At 44.9% G+C, this 19,524-nt stretch overlaps 1 protein-coding gene across 1 annotated transcript; it reads left to right on the top strand.

Annotated features, from left to right (window-relative positions):
- Positions 1-34: 34 nt before the first annotated feature.
- Positions 35-17,871, top strand: LOC103777205 (ephrin type-A receptor 1-like; the record flags this gene model as incomplete). The annotated part of the gene is made up of 4 exons (XM_008944749.1): positions 35-128; positions 3,135-3,202; positions 15,547-15,822; positions 17,481-17,871. Coding segments are annotated over exons 1-4 (829 nt in total), but the record flags the coding sequence as incomplete, so codon positions are not given.
- Between the last annotated feature and the right edge of the window lie 1,653 nt (positions 17,872-19,524).

Below are 19,524 nucleotides of genomic sequence, written 5' to 3'. Positions count from 1 at the left end.
GGCGGGGGCCCACCGGCCCTCCTCCCCAGCCACCATGGAGCTGAGGACCTGGCGGAGCGGGATCGAGCTCTCCCTCGGGCTCCTTCTCCTTTGGGCTCTCCTTCCTCCCGAGGTGCCCGGGAAAGAAGGTAAGCGTAGGCCCCGTGGTCCTGGAGGGTTGGGCTTGGGCGGGCAGGCCGAGAGGGGCAGGGAGCATGGCCTGGCCAACAGGCCTGGGGCCCCAGGACCACCACAGCCCACCCGGAGGGAGCTGCAGAAGGACTGGGGTGTCTGGGGAGGGCGGGTGGGTGTGGGATGATGAAGGCCAGGAGCAAACCCCATCAGAGTCTTGGTGGCTCAGTGAACTGAGCCCAGGTACATTCTCCCCCTCTCAGCTGAAGCACAAATGCCTCGGCATATCCAGTGATCCAAGAGAATTCTGTCTCTGTTTGCCTTAAACACAAGCGTTGCAGATAACAAGTTTAAACACAAACTCAGAAAGCTTCTTCCCCCGCTGCCAACACCCCCGCAGTTTCTCCAGGAAGCCCTCTTGGGAGTTAACCCTTGTGAGCAAAAGGACAGTCATTTTTTCAGAGGCTTGGAAGGTGAGACAGTCTCCTTCACCTACCCCAGTGTTGCAAGGTAGAGCTGGGCTTTACAAATCCCTCTTCCACCTCTTCTCTTAAGTTTCTCTTGCTTCCCTTCTCTGTTCCACCTAGTCCCTTTTATTAGGTGTAGTGATCTTTTTTTCTTCCATCTTGGCAGTTGCACAGTGGTTATGAAAGATCTGGGGAATGGGAATTTTTAAAAGAGAGGTGAGGAAGAGTAAATCGCTGTTCTCTTCCCTACCTTGTCCTGTAGTTAATTCCTGCCAGAGACCACTAGTCTGTTGCACAGTGAGAGGTGCTGGGGCTTTTTGATCCCAAGGACAGCCCTCTCCTCTGCTGCTCCAGGCTCTTGATCAAGACGACTTCGTCATAACTGGAAGCCATGGGCTCATCTCAGACTCTGCAAGTGCTGAGTGTGCCTTTAAAGCGTTCTTGACAAGCATGTTTTTATTAAGGATCCAGCTGCATGGATGCAGCTAGCAGACATGGTGGGTGAAGGCCAGCCAAGGAGAGAACTAACATAACGTAGCACTACATGGGCTCTGGTTTCCCTGAGTGTGTGACCAGTAGTTGGCAGTAACACTCGGGGACTTCTCTGCCAGTTTCTCCCCCGTCTCAGCCATCTTATTTGGGCTGTCTGTGACCCACTCTTCCTTCATGTGTCTACCTGGGAACAGCTAATTTCCTCCGTGTCCTCTCTTATCTGAAGTCTTTCTTCTTTTTGAGGAGGCCTCCTTCCATGTAGCTGGAGAGCCACATGGCATTCCTAGCAGGGAGGCCGTGGACCAAAGAGCTTAACTCGTGAGTACTCATATTCTCTGTGCTCTTGTAGTCCTTCTGACTCCATCCTTCCTTTCCTTGGAGAATGGCTTCGCTTTGAGGGGTACTTCTTGAAAGTGGACTTTGCCCCCTCCAGGCACCTGGCAGCTGAAGGAGCCACTGCCAGCGGTGCAGCAGCAAGGCACACGGGCTCTGCAAGGTTCTCATCCTGGCCGCTTCTGAATTCTTTTTCCCTTGCTCTGCTAGAACTTGCCATGCAGCCCCTCTCACTTCCACATCACTGCTTCAGGCCTGAAGTGCGTGGGATAGATATTATCTGGGTGACGGTTCTGGAAGGACAGGCTACCTCACCCTAGGAGTATTTTGGAGCCAACAACAAAAGAATAGTATCTCAGATACAGAGATTGAGAGCAGAAGGCAGAAGAGAAGTGAGTGAGGAGCCTTGTCTGGACAGGGAGTCTGTGGCTAGCACAGTTTTGCCATATGACCGTGCTGTGAATCTTGTGAACTTGCAAAACCTGGATTCCTGCTTTTCCCTACTAATCCTGAAAGGGTGTTTCAGAGGTAAGAACAGCAGTGCAATCCCTCTTATCTCTGATTCTGGGCCCACAGCCTGCTTCCTCATTCCACAGGACTCTTGCTGATCTGCGCTTTATTACTTATAGTTGGCAGGCAGCATTTGTGAAGCAGTCAGATGAGGGGGAGGAAATCTGGTTATTTAAATACCATTTAAATTTTCCCCCTCTCCTACCTTTCACCCCCAAATTCTTTTCTGAGATGTTTAAAAATGAACCCTCCGAATATACCCAGAGGAATCTAAAAGGGAATCCCAAGGAATTTTTCCTGTTTCCTACGTTTCCAAGCTGGGGTTGCAATAGGTGCACCAAACCCAGTAGTCTATTTTGGCAGCACTGGCAGACCCAAAAGCAGGCATGAAGTTGCACATCCAGCATTACTACTTACTCCAGCTCCTCTGGAGCTCTCCCTGTTTGCCTATGAAGTGATACATTTTAACTTCTCTTCAGATCCAGATTTGAGGGCAAACTCTGATCACACTTTCAAATTTATTTGAGGGTTAAAAGTGAACGTAGTGCTGAATTTCTCCTTTGTCACATGACTCCAGGAGCCAAGGCTTCACACAGCCACGAAGGCCGATTCTGCAAGAGGTGGCAACCTATGGCCAGTAGTCATTATTCTCTTGCAGTCTGAGCAACTGGTGCATCTCATGGCTTCTGTGTACTGTGACACTGGAAAGCCCCTTCTACAGCTTCACGCTGCCTCTGTACTTTCCCACTATGTTTCAAGCACTGAGTAGTACCCCTGGGCGACACTGATGGATCTTTTGTGTTGGTAATTTATTTGATTGCCTGCCTCTTCATCCATTTTGTCGGTCCTGTTTGGAGGAAAGATGTGTTCAGGTGTTAATGCTGTTCCCATTTCAGTAGGCTTCAGCCTCCTGCTCCCATTTTGGGACAGTTTTAGGAAGCAGAAAAATCTGTCAGGGTTGCAGATTTTGGACATGTGGGTTGAGAGATGGAGAGGAGTGTTGAAGGGTCGGGAGCCTTATATTAGAGGGACCTTTTAACTCTTGACTAGCTATACTGTCTTGCATCTTCCTGTAGCCATGCTTTTTGAAGGTCACAAAGGATGTGGGGTTGAGAGATGAAGTGCAGCCTTTGTCCTCTGTGACAAAAATGAGGATGAAGCCATTCCATGGGCCTGAGTTGGGTCACTGATTTATTTTTTTCTTCTCCTTCTGTTTTTCAGTGGATCTTCTCAACACGAGCACTGCACAGGGTGAACTGGGCTGGCTTCCAGACCCTCCAGAAGTAGGGGTGAGTAAACATGTTCAAGGAAGGGGAACTACTGGGAGTACAATGATGGAAAAGCATAATCCAAGTTGTGTCACTCTGCCTCCTTAAAGTGGGCTTCTGTAGCTCCACCCTCTCCTGGACATTGTATGCTTTGTAAGTCTCTCTCCCTTGCAGCCCCTTCACCTCTGCAGCCTCACCCACTAGCCCACTGTTTAAGGACTGATGCCTCCTTGACTTCCAGTAGCTCTTCTGATGCCTATTGACTTCCAATAGCAAGTGATTAAACATGTCCTTGAAATACATTGTTTCCATGAAGTAATAAAACTTAATGGAGAAAAAGGAAAAACCAAATAATGACCCAGGTTTTCATTCTAACATGTTGCAAATATGTCTTGTCTGTATCCTTCTCTGGGCAAGCAGCCATGGCAAAAGTATTTCTGTCTCCAAGGCTCTCAAGAATTTAGAATCTTTGTCTGTTTAAGATTGTTCTGTCTTTTTTTCTTCTTAAGCATTAAGCTGAATGATTCAGTTACATGTTTTTTAACTCAGCAGCTGACTAAAGAAATAACTGTTAAGTCATGGGGCAGCAATCTGGCCTCCTGTGTAGGCTGCAAGGTTCTAGGACTTTACACCCAGCTGTAATGCTGTGTTTGGTCCACACAGCTGATAACGAGAGAGGCATTTCCCTTTGTTTCATGACCGTAAAATTGAGCTGATGGAAGCACTTCAAAATCTACTCCTGAAACCACTACAAAACTGGACCCAAAAGATGGCTGAGCCCTCAGCTGGTTTTGCACAAGTACGGCTATTTTGTATGAAGTAGAGTTGAGCAGTTCCTTTAGCACCACAGCCTACATTACCAAAGATGGTTTCCTTTGTAACACCAGGGCTGTGGGAGTGCTGGAAGGAAGGCACAAAGAAAAGGGAATTCAGGGACTGTGCTGCAGTATGTATATTCATGCATAGTTCCAGTTCTTCACCCACGTCTTATCTTTCTAGCAAGCCCCAAGCTCTCCTGTGGAGAAAGAATCTTTGCCCTTGCTGCTTGTAAAGTAGACCTGGGTTTAGCCTGTTCCTAGCTCGTTTTCATAACTTTCCTCTGTAATGCACTGTGGCTGGTTTAAAGTCACCCCAGCCTCTTCTTCCTAGTGCACTTGTGTATACTACAGCCAGACAGTGAGGTTCTCCTGTACTGACAAAACTGCATGTGCTTTGTTAATACAGCTGTTTTGGTTATTATTATTATACCTTACTCAAAGCAGGTGCCCTAGTGAGACACACATGTAGATCATGTCTTGCCCATTGTTCCCTTTGTTGCCCCCATCAACTGTCTGTGTGGTAATTTTAACCCAATACTAGGCTCCAGGCATGTTCAGGATGAAGTCTGCCTCTTGAAGAGATTGGAAAAAATATTCTGAAAAGTGCTTTCTAAAAATAATCTGCTGGAAAGACTACAAAAACCTTGTTACAGAACATCTGATTTTTGCACAGTGGGTTCTGCACAGCAGTGCAGGTTGGCAGACCCTTTACTTGGGCTGTGTCTGCTTTTTAAAACACATGTATTTTAAATACAGTAGTTGTAACTGGGAATTGTAGAAGATGCTGGAAAACATGGCCTGAGAGCAATCTAAATGAACAGAACAGGTTACTGGTAACTGATAAACCAACAGAGGCTGAAGAATAGATTCACTGACTTCTGATGAGCAACTCGTTTGCAGGGATTTGTCTAATTACATCATTTCCCAATAACTGTTAGGTGGAAGGCTGACAAATTGCCACAAGCAAAAGGGGAACAATAGGCAATTCTCTTGGAATCAGAACTTTGACCAAGAATGGTTTCTGAAACCATTCTTCCAAAAAGCAGTAGTGTATATGTTCAAAAGGGAACTGATATTAATTCTTCTTCCTTTTTTTCTTTTTTTTTTTCTTTTTTACACAAAAGGGCTAAGATTATTATTGAATAGTCTAATTAGCTTCATTACTAACAGGCTGGAAATATCTGAGCTGTATTGGATACAGAGTTGAAGGGTCTATTTCTTGTAACACTGCTCCTTAGTACCTAGCCTTAGATGCCAGAGATCTCCCATGTGTGAGCTGGCTTTGTGTCAATATGCTTATCACACAGAAGAGGAATGTGTTGTAGAGAAATTTTCATACTTTATATGGACAAGGTCTCTGAGGCATAGCTCAGAAGAAGTTTGATAGTTCTGTGGAGGCAGAATTACACCTTTGTTTTCTCCTCACTTTTAGCCAGTGACAATGGATAAAGTGGGTTGCTGCATGTGATTGTTTCATGGCCAGACTTGGTCTGTAGCCAGTGTAGCCATTGCTTCTGCTAACACATCCTCAGCCTAAGAACACTGTATACCAGTCGGTTTTGGACAGCATGGGTCATTTTTCTGGACTTCTAGAGTACATTAACTGTCAGTGAACTCTTGCTTAGGCTTTAAGGTAGTCTTTAAGTGAAACTATCTGTACATTAAGTGTCTGTATAAGTTTGTTTGCTAAAAGGTTTGTGCTAGCTTGCTTTGTGGTAGCTGTTTAGAAAAGGTTTCACTCATTTTAGCCTACCATTGGAAACTAGACCCTTAAAAAGTCACACTGTAGTTTCTATAATCCCTTTCTTATCTACCTTACCACCCCCACACCCACATAATCTAACAAATTTCTTGATAGACTTTTTTGTCATTTAAATATTGAGGCAGCAGTACCAGCTGGGCACTGGAGCTATGTATTACACTACTAGTGGTAGATTCCCATCTTTTAACATATATTACTAATGATGGTCACTTTGAAGGTGTCAGGAGTCCAGAATTTACTTGCTCTGACATTTCTTTAAGGCTCCCCATACTGCACAAACAGCCTGGATACTTGAACTGATTTCAGAAATCACTGAAATGGTCCAAAAAGGACTTTCCAGGTCCTGTCATGAGAAAATTCAGTTACCGGTCCTAGTAGCATTGCTTCTTGGCAGCTTCTAAAATAACAGTATAGAAAGTTATTTATCTCTGTGTTACTTTCAAGTTAGAATTGCATCAGCTTGGAGTGGATGGTGATGAGGAGTCATGTTATCCTCTTGTATTTTCCTTCTAATAGACAAGGCCCTGAGGAACCCAGCCTGGCTTTGAAGTTAGCCTTGCTGTGAGCAGGGGATTGCAAAAGAGACCCATAGGTCCCTTCCCACCTAAATCTTTCTGTGTTTACATGACAGTTTTGCATCCTTTGTTAGTATTATGAGCTTGAATTTTTAGCCCAGACACAAAAGGTCCACCTAGTTTTACCTGATTTAATGTTTTGAATTGTAATATCTATTCCTATGGATTTTCTCTACCAGTTTATGTAAGCCTATGACACAACGTAGTGGACAATCCAATATCTGTCTTTAGTTGCTATCATTCTTTCACTCCTACCTTGAGGGCCTGTTTTGAAATTTCCCTTTTGCCTACTATTTCTGGTTTCCTTTTTGTGTATGTGAATGGTGTTTACATAATCCATTCATACTTTCATGAGAATGTGTGACTGCTTAAGTTACTAGTCACTAGTACTGCTTCATACTGGGCCTCTCAGTATGACTTTTTCTCTATGCTGTTGAATGGCCTATTTTCACCAGTTCTACAGCTATCTTTGCTTGTGGAAGAGTCTTTTTTTTCCACAGTAACTTTGTTTTTAAATTGGATCTCTATTATTTCAGAAATCACATGAAATCTGCTGCTGCCACTAATTGCCAAATTGTGTCAAATTTATTACATATCAGAGGTTCATCTATGCTCAGTTCTCAACTGGTAGCTGGTTTATGGAGCTTATTTTTCCCAAAATATATTTCTGCATGGATCACAGTATTATTGAAGCTTCAAGATTATTTTCTTAGTCTCCTTTCTGCGCTGCCATTATTCTCTATCTCCTATGCATGGTGAGGTAGAGGACATAATTTTTTCTTCCTATTCCATAGTCTTACTTGTTTCCACACATACTTCAAAGTGTTGCTATCAGTTTCAAATTTTCTGCCAGGTCTCCCAGCGTACATGGCACCTGATCTACTCAACTTTTCCAAAGTCTACCCTCACACAGGCCTAAAGATGTCCATTTAATCCCAGTAACCTAATGTACCCAGAGACTATTAATAAATAGCCACTAACTACAACTCTACTGGCTCCAAAAACGCTTGAAAAACTTTGGAAATGATGTAATTCTTGTGTAGTTCTGCAGCACATGTTTCACAGGAGGTCTGATTATGAACATAGCAGATGCCAAAGCTATCTGAATGCAATTTGAGTAAGCCAGTGCTCAGGGTTTTGGTGTTTGGGTGGGATTGTTTGTCTGTTTTCTTTTTTTTTAATGCTGTTATTTTCCTACTAAATCTCAGGCATAGTAAAAAATCTACACTGCTCAATAATTTCCTTTAGATAATAGGCTAGATCAACTACCTGTGACCTGTCAGCAACTTTTATATCACTGCCTACACGATAATTCTTACAAGCTTGCAGGTTCTAGCAAGGCGATGTTGTGTTCCACCAGACTGAGAGGCCTCAGATGTTAACAGCAGCTGATGGCTGGTTTCTGTTTCCACCACTCCTGCTCAGATAGGCCTGCTGATGAAGGAAACAGTGCTGTGGGCCACACAGCCCTCAACCTGCAAGTGACTCCAGCACAACACTCCTATTTCATTAAACCTAGGCAGTTCAGTTACTCAGACTTCTTGGTATCTCACTCAGATAGTCTTACCTGGGGCGAGTCTCAGCCAGTCAGCTTTTTGTAGCATCCAGAGGTGGTGTGAAAAATAACTATCAGAAATGCTATTATTATGTGCATCTCTTCCCACAGCTGTTGACAATACGTGTCCTTTAAGATCTAACTCAGAGGGATGTCATCACCTCTGAACCTGGAACAGGGTTAGAGCAGTATATACCTCAGGCTGCTCTCAGCTTAAGTATCAGGTGCAGAGATCAGCTCTTCCATGTGAACAGGATCTGTATAGAAATAAGGGACAAATACTTAGTAAAGTCAAAAAACAACTGGAAGTGGGAACAGCTCTGGCTTCAGGGTCTTACCCTGGGATCTCCTGCTGCTGTTGATGTGCAAACTGGTGGAGATAATTGTTGATGATACTCTGTTAAGTTAAAATAAGTTATTTTGTGTGAATCTGGGGGAGAAGGGAAAAGAAATGTTGGGCCTATCCAGATACACTTTACTCAAGAGTGGTGAAATGGGAGAGTAAAAAAAGTGAGATGAGAGGATGTAAAGTGTAAATTAATAACTGTACCATAGGCTGGACTGCATGAGCCACCAACCAGGTAGCCTAGGATGAAATCACTGCCACAGACCGAAGTAGCAATCACAGCAGTGCACTCAGGGCTGTGACCTGAAGGACAGAAAAGTCCATGTTCTGAGCCAAATCAAAGATGCTGTACAACCCTGACGTCACCAGGGCTGTTCAGGCTCTACAGTGATGATAGCACTGTTGCATAGCAGCTTCAGGAAGCTGATCCACTCTTTTATAGCTGTTGAAGGAGAGTGGACCAGGTTCACTAATGTGTCTCATGTCAATACAGAAGCACCACAAGACAGCTGGGGCTTTGAGATATGTGTGCCTATAGCATGGTCCTCCAAGAGCACTAACAGGCTACTTAAAAAAAACCCAACCAAACACACAACTTTTATTATAACATCAACCAAAATACTGGTGAGTTTGCAGGCAGTTTACAACCATCCCATGTAATGCTACAGGCTTGGGGAAGAGTGGCAGGAAAACTGGAAAACTGCCCAGCAGAAAAGGACCTGGAGGTGTTGGTTGACAGATGGCTGAACATGAGCCAGCAGTGTGCTCAGGTGGCCAAGAAGACCAACACCATCCTGGCCTGTATCTGACACAGGTGTGTGGCCCCAGGACTAGGGAAGTAACAGTCCCTCTGTACCCAGTACTGGTGAGGCTGCACCTCAAATACTGTGTTCAGTTTTGGGCCCCTTAGTACAAGAAGGACATTGAGGCTCTGGAGCATGTCCAAAGAAGGGCAATGAAGCTGCTGATGGGTCTAGAGCATAAGTCTGATGAGGAGCAGCTGAGGGAACTGGGGTTGTCTAGCCTGGAAAAATGGAGGCTCAGGGGAGACCTTACTACAACTACCTGAAGAAGGGAGGTTGTAGCATTGTGGGGGTTCGTCTGTTCTCCCATGGAACAAGCTATAGGACACAAGGAAATGACTTCAAGTTGCACCAGGGGATTTTTAGATTGGCTATTAGAAAATATTTCTTCACCAAAGGGATTGTAAAGCACAGGAACAGGCTGCCCAGGGAAGTGGTGTCACCATTCCTGCATCTAGTTAAAAGCCATGTAGCTGTGGTGCTTAGGGACAGGGTTTAGTGGTGGATTTGGCAGTGCTGGGCTAATGGTTGGACTCGATGATCTTGAAAGGTCTCTTGCAACCTGAATGTTTCTATGATTCTATAAAAGAAAGGCATTATATCTTTTGTTGCCTGCTGTGTCCTTGCCAGATGGACCTATGCTTTATAGTGTGATTCTTACCATCTGAGAGGCAGACTTGCAGAAAAATGTGTCTGTTCCCTCTGATTTCTTGGAATGTTATTTCCATTGCTTCTAAGGCCTAATTGCTGGCTTCTCTATACCTGGAGCCTACCAGCTCCTCACTGTGACTTTCATGCTGCCATCCCCTGCAGCTTCTTTTCTCCAGGCAGGTGTGATCTTCTCCAAGAAAAGGCACAATTAGTCTGTCCCTGTGTGGGACTCCACCTGATCCATCTTTAAAAGGAGCTTATATACAAAGAGAGCAAGTATTGCCCATCACCATCAGACTCATTTCCCAGGTTCTCTGTAGATATTGGGCGTATACTTGACACATCATAGAAAACCATAACTCACACCATACCAAGCTCTTTGCCTTAAAAAAAAAAAAGAAACTTCCATTTACAGTGCATCCTATGCAATGTACAATGTAGTGAAAAAAATAACATGAGAGCTAACATTGATTTTATCAGTAATATGACTTTAGCCATGAATTCTGAACTCTTATGATGCATCATCTGATTTTCCACTGTCCTTTTTTGCAGTTATGGATATCATTAGTGGGTGTTAGCAAAATAGGTATGTATGAAACAAGCATTCCAAAATACCTGGGTGAAATGTTGGACTAGACTATCATTATCCTTTACCCAGTAGCATCTGTTGTGACCAGAACTGTTTTCATGCAAGACTTTAATGTGGCCAGACGGTTGAGAGAATGAGCAGACAGCAGAACTTGGGTTTGATAAACAGGTTCTGTAATCAGTGGAACTCTGTGGCTCACATTAGCACTTTATCTTCCCCTAATAACCTGAGTACCAGTTAAATTGTAAGGAGATTGGTGGGATGAAACCTATGTGCTAGTGCCCTAAAGGACAAGCAATTATGTAATGCAGTTGCTCCTCCCTGAAAATAATCAATGGATCATTGTGAGGAAAAAATATCGGCCCACCCAGAAAGATACTGTAGACAATTAAAAATCAGTTCTGTGTTCAGTTGTCTCAAAGGCTCTGTGATGAAGTGATTAAATGAAACTTTCCTGACCATTGCCAAATGATGAAAGAAATAAAAGCAGCCTCTTTGCTGCTCTCAGATCTAGAGTTGTAGGATTCATGAAGTGTCTAGATGTCACCACACTTCTTTCACCATCATCATCTAAATTGGCTTCCACACCGGCAAAAGAACCTGCAAGTATATTGAGAAACTTTCAGTGAAGGGTCACAGAAACTTCATTCTGGAATACTGCCAAAACACCACTGTGGTGCTGCTATTTTTGACTGGCTGGTCTAGCTTTACCTAGTGACAGTTTTTTGTCAGGTGTGCTTGAGGTGAAGAGAAGCTGTTCACTGTACCACCACAGGTACCAGCAAGCCGTCTCTGCTGTCACAGACTTTCCTCTGAGGCACTATGCTAAGAATGTAGTACAGCTGAACCTGCAGTGTACAATTGCCTTCAGCTCTGAATCTGTTCCAGGAAGGCTTTTTTGGTGACGGTAGCATGCAAATGCTACTGTACAAAAGTCAGAGGCTCCACTGGCAAAAGGGCTGCCAGGGGAAGGGAACAGAAACTGTTCAGCTGTGAGTGTTCTGCTGGGTGGTTTCAGGCGAGACACGCCAGTGGCGTGTTGTTGCTGAAAAAGATTGCTGTCTTGGGGCCCTGTGATTTTTCTTCTGGAAGAGATTTCATGGATTAAAATAGCACTCTGGATCCTTCTGCAAGCTAGATGGGACAAAGATGCATTTGCTAAGCACAAGCATGCTGTAGGTGGCTGTGCTAACTCAGCCAGTCTTTTCATCTTGGTGCAACTCTAACCTCAACTTCAACAAGCTATTGGTTTTCAGTATATGATGAACTCCTGACTTTTTGCAGTGGAGACATGCATCTTAGATCAGTAAGTTTAAGGCTATTGGCAAGATGCTTGCTTTCTGTAAGTCTCTTAAAAGTATGGCTGTGCCTTTCCCCAGGGGTCTGAAGGCCACAGGTTGGAAGCCTCTGTGCTAAGCTAATGCGACAGTAATTGAAATATAGGTCAGAGCAGGCAGGCTCTTATCTGAAAGGAGACAGGGCAAGTCCCTGGCAAGCTGGAGATGGAGACAGCATTACTGTTGTAAGCCACAGGTTCTTTTGACTCCAGTCTGAGCTTGAGGATTTGCAACACTGTCATGATCTGCTGCCTCTGTCACTGGTAAGCCTACCTCTTTATTAGCAAGCATGGAATTTGTATTCATCATTATAAAAGGTTTGTTGGGCTTTTTTTCCACAGAGATAAAGACTAAAACCAAAAGAGACTGCTTTATTGATGCCTGCAGAACCCGAGACGGTAGCTCCAAGAAGGCATACAAACTGTCTCCATTTGTTTCCATCTTATATCTTATGGCAGATCCTAGGAAGATTAGCTCTCGGATGGAGGCAGGGATCACACATTGTCCTAGATAGGTTCCGTGACACAGACCTAACCTAGAGAAGCCTCATTTGTAGAAAAAGCAGAGTAAGCTTTCTGTAGGCTTCTGAGCTTGTAACTGTATAATCCATGCAGAGTCACGCAAGGCAGATATTAAAAGGCATGTGCCTTATCTCTGGATTTTTACTTACATGACAGACCACACCAATACTGTTTACCACAAATATCTACTGGTGCCCTTACAGATGGACATTGAAGTAATGCTGAACTGCCTTCATAAAGACAGCTCATCTCCACCACTGCTTTCGTATTGAATCCATCCTAGAAATGGGAGGAAAGCTGCCTTTCTTTTTCCCAAATTTGGAGTGTTACGAGTTTATTGAGATAGTACCTTGCTTTAAGTATCATTCCCTTAACACTAATAGCTGTGCTGGAATTATTTTACTCTGTATTATATCACCACACCAAGAATGAATCTATGGAACCAAGTGCCTGTGTTAATATGTGAGTTCCTGAGAAGCCCAGAACACCCTTTTGTTCTTAAATCCAATGGCTACATCCTTAGGCTTTTTAGAAAGTCAAGTTACTAATTTATGGCACTCTCCTGGATGCATTGGCTTTTGTTTTCTTAGCAACATTTTAAGAATTGTAAAAGGTTTTAAAAGTTTAAAGACAGTTGAAACTTAAAAAAAGAGTCTAAAAGGAGTTTTAAAGAATAAAATGTAAAGAGTTTAAGGACTCTTTAGCTTGTTTGGAGCAGGGAACTGGACTAGATGATGTCCAAGGATCCTTCCCAATCTGAGTCTTTCTGTGATTCTGAATCTCATGAGAAAATTTTCTGTAGCATCATAAAACCACAGTTCACTCACTGTTGAAATGAGGAAGCCTGACTTGCACCGTTCCCTACTTCTTCTAGAAGAATGCTTCCATCCTATGGCCAAACTGATGACTGGAGCAAGGATACAATGCCTGGAATGAAGTGGGTAGAAGGTTATATTATCAAAGGAGGTTAATTCAGTGTCATTGGCAGACCAGCTGGAGAGCCGAGTAATTAATATTGATTGAGCCAGACTTTACCACACAAGTTTATTAAGAACATTACATTAAAAATCAGAGGCATACATTTTGATTTTGCAGCAGATTCTTGGAGGATATGAAACAGTTGCCTAGCAACTTCTGGACTCATCACCCTTTCATTAAGTGCAGTATGTAACAGTTTTCCTCTACTACTTTGAATTTAAAAGCTTCACTGAATTAATGAAGTCACAGGCATGTTTAACAATAGTTCTGTATTGTTAGCATAAATAATATCCTCATTTTACTTCCTTTACCCATCCACAGGAGAGTTTAGAAAAACCATGTCTGACTCCCTTGTTATTTCTTTGCACCACACTGCAGATGAAACTGCAATTGTCAGTGCTAAGCGTCTTTGCCCTGAAGAGCTCAGTCTGGAAGAAGCTGGGCTGAGACGAGCTAAGAAATATAGGAGTTAGCAGTTGGTTTTTTTCCAGCAGTAGAGTTTTTAAACCAATTTTCTCTGCTAGAGTTGTCCCTATCGAAAATGAAACTTTGGTTCTGTATCCCTTAAGTTTTGAAAATGGTGTATTCGGGATATGCATTACAACAGCTCATGTCTTTTGGTGAGACAAACAAAAATTGCTTTCTGGTGACACTTGTCTGTGGTACTGCTTTAGGGTAAACTGCTAATGGAAACTTGTTTAGCTCTCAGCCTTAAAATGCAATTATGCCTTTCCCATCAGCTTGGTGAAGGCAGACACCCATGCAAAAATGCTTCTAAAAGCCAGTCCTAACACTGGCAGCTCCTTATGAAAGCTACTTTGCTCTTGTTCTCCTTTCTAACTTCTTTTCTTCTGTTTAAATATACTACAGGATGTGTTGTAAATTCAGTTCTGCAGCATTTTCCAGAAGATTTTCAGTGAAATCTTGCAAGAGGTGATTAAGTGGTTGCCTCTTCTGGTTGATCAATTGGCATCAATCAGTCTGTTTCTCTCTCATGCTATGCAAAGTCCTTTGACCTCCAGTAAGTGAAGTAAGTGTAAATCCTGTGTGGTGCAGGTCTATGCCAGCTGGATCAGATTAAGAAGGTGGGGTAACACTGGAGATTAATTACATGGAGGAAAAGGAAACAAGAAGGAACACATAGATACCATCCGCAGAACTTCCTGGGAGGAGACTCCTAGTATGCACTTAGGTAAATGGCTGAAATCAGGCAGATAGGAGCTTGTGCCATCAGCAGCCCTTCCTAGGTTGAAGAAAGTATTCTGATGGTTTTCAGAGTGGGGCTGCACAGAAGTCATGCATAGGTCACTGCTCTTAAGTCACAGCATGAAAGCAGAGCCTCGTTTGGCACTCCCTGGGTCTCTTGTACTGCACTAGCAGAGTGGCCTGGTCTGTGGGGCCAGAAGCTAGGACAGAGGCTGCAGGGTTGTGCTGTGAGTGCAGGAGGTGGTGATGCTGGAGAAACGTGTGAAGCTCACACTCAGCCCATAAGACTTGATGACAAGTTTAGAGTAATAGAGAGACTGAGACCTTGTTTAAATTGCATCTTAGCCTGGGGTATGGTTTAAACCCAAGATGCTTAAACTTGTGCCAGTACCTATGTGGGCACTTGTTTCAATTTAATTTGATTAAACATTTAAAGCATAATGAGAAAGGCAGTCTTAGCATGAAGGGAAAGATGATCTAAGTTATTTTTCCTGTGGACAAAACCTTGCTTTCCAAGTTTTCAGTTCTCATGTGTGACTTACTGAAAAGTGAATATTCTTTGCATTTTGTGTCTGACCTGTGGTGAGGAAACAAAACTAGAACGACCTAAAATTCAGCAAGAGCGTATATTAAATTGTGTCTCAAACACTATTGGATTCATACAAGTATTAGCAGTAAGGTGATATAACCAGCTGGGCCCATGTCCTCCTCTCAGCCATTATCTGCCTGGGGAGGAAGCAGAACCTACCATGGCATCAGGAAAATCAACTGAATTTTAATTGTTAAATTAGAGTTTGCAAAATACCACACAAAAAGAAGCATGAACTCCAAATTTATGAGTGCTTGCTTTAGCACAGTCCTTCTGCAGTTGACCTTCCCATTGTGTCGGGCCATCTCTCCTCTTATCCCAAAGTGCTGTGCGCTATTTTCAGGGGCAGATAATAGACCTGATGTAAGTATGACCTGGAATGTCAACGGTGGCAGAGAGGTGGGCAGCACGTGGGAGCAGTCGGTCTTTTTCTCAATCTGAGATTTGATTCTATGAAAGAAATTGGAACCCAGGTGTGGCTTTTGCTCGGTGTAAGAGACCTTTTAGCTAGCCAGACTTGGAGCTCCCACCGCTGGAAAGGAATCGTTCTTTTAGGCAAGATTTTGCCATATCTGAAGTGGAATTTGTTTCTCAATGTGTCTAACGATGTGTGTTTTGCTCTGCTCTGGGAGCAGTGGAGTGAAGTGCAGCAGATGATCAACGGCACCCCGGTGTACATGTACCAGGACTGCAGTGTGCTTTCCGAGGGTGACACCGACCACTGGCTTCGCACCAACTGGATTTACCGGGGCGAGGCAGCCTCCCGTGTCTACGTGGAGCTCAAGTTTACGGTGCGGGACTGCAAGAGCTTCAAAGGCGAGGTGGTGACCTGCAAAGAGACCTTCAACCTCTATTACATGGAGTCTGAACAAGATGTTGGGATCCAGTTCCGCCGCCCGCTCTTCATCAAGGTCTGTAGCGCTGGGAGTGAAGACTGACTCATATCTTTCAGCTTAAATTAGGTGTGTCTTGCTGGCTGGGGGAGGCTAGAACTGGCATCTGGGGAGGAGCATGGGTAGTAAGCGTTGTCCTTGAAATAAACTTTGCTCCCAGTGCCCTCTGTGATGCTCAGAGCGGTCTTTGCCACAGGAGGCATAGGAGTTCTCAAAGGAGATCAGACCTCCATTCTGCATAACCACTTATGTAACTGGACAGCGTGTAGGTAAGGATTCCACAGTGTTGTAACACTGCTGGATGGTTGCACCAATTTTTAGAAATAGTAAAGCAGAGACCAAAGGAATTTGACTTGCCTTAGGTAATAAAGCAAGATTAGACCAAGAGAAGAACAGAATCCAGTTCAGGTCTCTGTGCTCCTGATCATTTACTGTGATTGTCACAAGATACAGGGTCTTATTTTCTAAAACTGGAGATGATGCTTTGCTATAATGAAATTCTGTCTTGTGTGAAAGTATTTAGCACTGCTGTATTTTATGTGCTGTTTCACCCAACATAGTGCCCTCTTGCCATGGAAACGTTTGAATTGTGGAGCAGGGAACCTCAGCTTCTTTGCAGAGGAAGTTCTGTAACTCAATTCTGTCCTAAAATAAGCCACAGACTCATATTATTTGACTGCACTTTCCTCTGCAGTTTAAGTGGCCTATCATGAAAACAATAGTAAAAGGCAGCACAGGCAGAGCAGGACTCTGGTGACTGAGAAAGATCCCTCCCCAGTGCTCCTCTGGCTCCTCTGTAGCGTACTGTGTGAGTTTGTGTACGATACCTCTGCAGCTCCTAAACCTGCCTTATGATCCCACTGCCAGATGCAGCTGCTGTGCAGATCCTTTCATCTGCCATCCCACTATACAGAGTGGGTGGTGTCACGCAGTGGGGAGAGGTCTGCGGGGGAAAGGATCAGTTATCAGGCTCTCCCTCTGAGCAGGAAGGCCACCCCATCCTCAGTCTCTCAGAAGAAAGGCCACCCCACCCACAGTCCAGCTTTTCCACATCAGATGATGTCCTGGAGGTCCTTCCTGTTTGCCCAAGTATAGAAAGCATCCTTCACACTCATCCTTTGTTTGCTGAGGAAGTGGAAATGTTAGAGCACAGGAGCATTTTTCACCCAAGTATTTACAGTACTCAAACATGCTGAGTGCTTAATGAGAAGCACCTTGCGGTAGATGATCTGACCTGCATTAAGTACAGCCTAGAAACAGGTGGCTGTAATTCACTGGTCAACTTAAAAACACAACTCTAAGTGGTGTTATGATTTTACTGCATACAATTGCAAACAAAGAAAAATATCACAGAAGAGACATCTGCTCCTTTAGGGGCAGTTCCTAAAGACCCCTGAGATCAGATACCCAGAACACAGGGTACTGTATAAGTCTAGTGAATGACTGCAAAGGAGTTGAAAGGAGATGATGGTAAGTCTGGAGGCCAGAAAGGATGTGGACCTCATTGTTAACACCTCTTCCAAGTGCAAGGAAAGAATGCAGTGCACTGGCACTAGAAGCAGTGGACCATACAGTCTCTGAAAGTCCATCATGTACGAGAAGCTTGAGAGGCACGGGTATCTCAGCGGCTGCTGCCTGCTCAGGTGGTAAAGCTGTGCTCTTTTTCTTTCACTTAGCTCAACACCGTGGCAGCAGATCGAAGTTTCACAAGCAGAGACATCGAGTCGGGCGCCATGCAGCTGAACACAGAAGTGTGCCCCATTGGGAAGCTGACTCGACGGGGCTTCTACCTGGCCTTCCAGAACTCTGGGGCCTGCGTAGCGATGGTGTCCGTCCGAGTGTACTACAAGACCTGCCCGGAGGCGGTGCGGGGCCTGGCCCGTTTTCCAGAGACGCTGGCGGGCTCAGAGGGGCTGACAGAAGTGCCCGGGGTCTGCGTGGAGTATGCAGCTGAAGAGGCAGCCTCTCCCCCCAGGATGCACTGCAGCGCTGACGGGGAGTGGCTGGTACCAGTGGGCCGGTGCGTTTGTGCTGTGGGCTTTGAGGAAGTCGATGGGAGCTGCGTAGGTGAGTATGCAGACAGACACTGGCTGTAGGCCATGGGAGAGGCTCCAGGGAGCTCGAGATCAGAGCACCTGTAAGCATAAAGTGGGATCAGGGGAGCTAGTGTGGTCTACCTCTCTTGCCTGCCCTCTGTGCCTGCCAGGTGTCACCTTTCCCCCCCTCCTTAGCTTGGCTTTTTAAATTGTGATTTTTCTCCTTGTGTCAGGTGTAAGACCTGCACACACCTCTCCACTCCCTCTTGGGCTTCATCCAGGAGCCTTCAACTCTGGAGCTAGTTTCTGCGAGCTGTAACTGTGATTGACACTGACTCACTCAACAACTGGTTCCCAACCCTTAAATGGCAACCTCGTTCTCTCTGGGCAGACGGGTCAGATGCACGGAACAGTGTATCTGTCCCGTGACTAGAACGCTGAGAGCTGGACAGGGAGAAGTTTTTCCTTAGTGTCCCCTTCTGCTTGGACTGAGACGGCTCCTCTGCCATGGGAAATCATGTAAAGCGTGTTGCACGATACCATCGGTGCCTGGCTCATTTCTGAGGAAGAGCAATTAGCAAACACAGGAGTTACTCAGGTACCAGAGCCACAGAACGAGCCAGGGTTGTTGGAGCAAGCAGCATGAGCCTCTCCCTTTGCCACAGAAGGGACAAGATTCAACTTCTTAGGGCAACTTTGTGTGTTTGTCAAGGGAGAGGATATATGTAGTGTTTTGGCAGATATGTGTTAGGGAGGTAAAAGCACATCTCTGCTCTTGTTGTTAGAGCCATATGACACAAGGCTACGGCATATAGAAAACGGAATCCATGCCCTGCTCTCAGGGTCAGTGGATGCCTCGTCCCTGCTTTGATCTGACTTTGTTCTGCTACAAGGACCTGGTGCCTCTATAAGTCCCTACTGCTTGCTGCTCATTTTGCCTGGGGAGCTGGTGAAGGTTGAAGCACAAGCTCCTTGCCCTTCTCCAGCAATCCCCTCTCCTTGCACAGTGCAGCCAGTTTTTCCACTTGGGTGCTACAGAGCTCTCCCCGCCCTCCTGAAAGCACTCCCCTGGGAAGGGGCAGGGAAGCTGTCATGTCTGGACAAGCCCTGACTGCTATCACAGCATAGGTTCATTCTACATCTGTGCTTTTATCCCACTCCGCCCAAGTACAGCTGCAGCCAGAAGTGTATTTTGTAGGCTCTGTAGGAACTAGGGAGGTCTCCCAGGTGAGGAAGGGAAGAGGGAAGAAGCCAGCAGGGGGAAGGAGAGATACTTCATGTCCAGAGTAGTGTCTTATGGGAGGATCAGAGATGGTGAATGTAGGCTGTCTGCTGGGGGATATCTCGGGGTCCTCTCCATCAATGGAAAAGACCCAGGTGTTGTGCCAGGGGCTCGCAACAATCCTGGTCTTGATAAAGACTGAGGTCACAGCTTCTGCTTCATCCTCAGAAGACAGAAGGAACATGTAAAAGGGGACAGGATTAAGGGAGGGAGACCTTCTGGCAGTGTCTTCTGGTTCTGAGTTTTGCCTTAAGTGGAAACAGAAAAAACCCACAAAGCAGGGTCCTCACCTCATTACTAGAGAGGAGAATCTGTTCTCTGTTACAGGACAGGAGGGAACAGAAAGCCAGAGGTCGAGATTCCTAACTAGTTCACTCAGCCTCTTGGTAAATTCCAGCCGCA

The sequence above is a fragment of the Merops nubicus genome, unplaced genomic scaffold (assembly GCF_000691845.1).
Source record: "Merops nubicus isolate BGI_N331 unplaced genomic scaffold, ASM69184v1 scaffold13247, whole genome shotgun sequence".
Taxonomy (NCBI): domain Eukaryota; kingdom Metazoa; phylum Chordata; class Aves; order Coraciiformes; family Meropidae; genus Merops; species Merops nubicus.
Note: the sequence above shows the minus strand (reverse complement) of the source record. Positions and strands in the feature narration are given on the sequence as shown.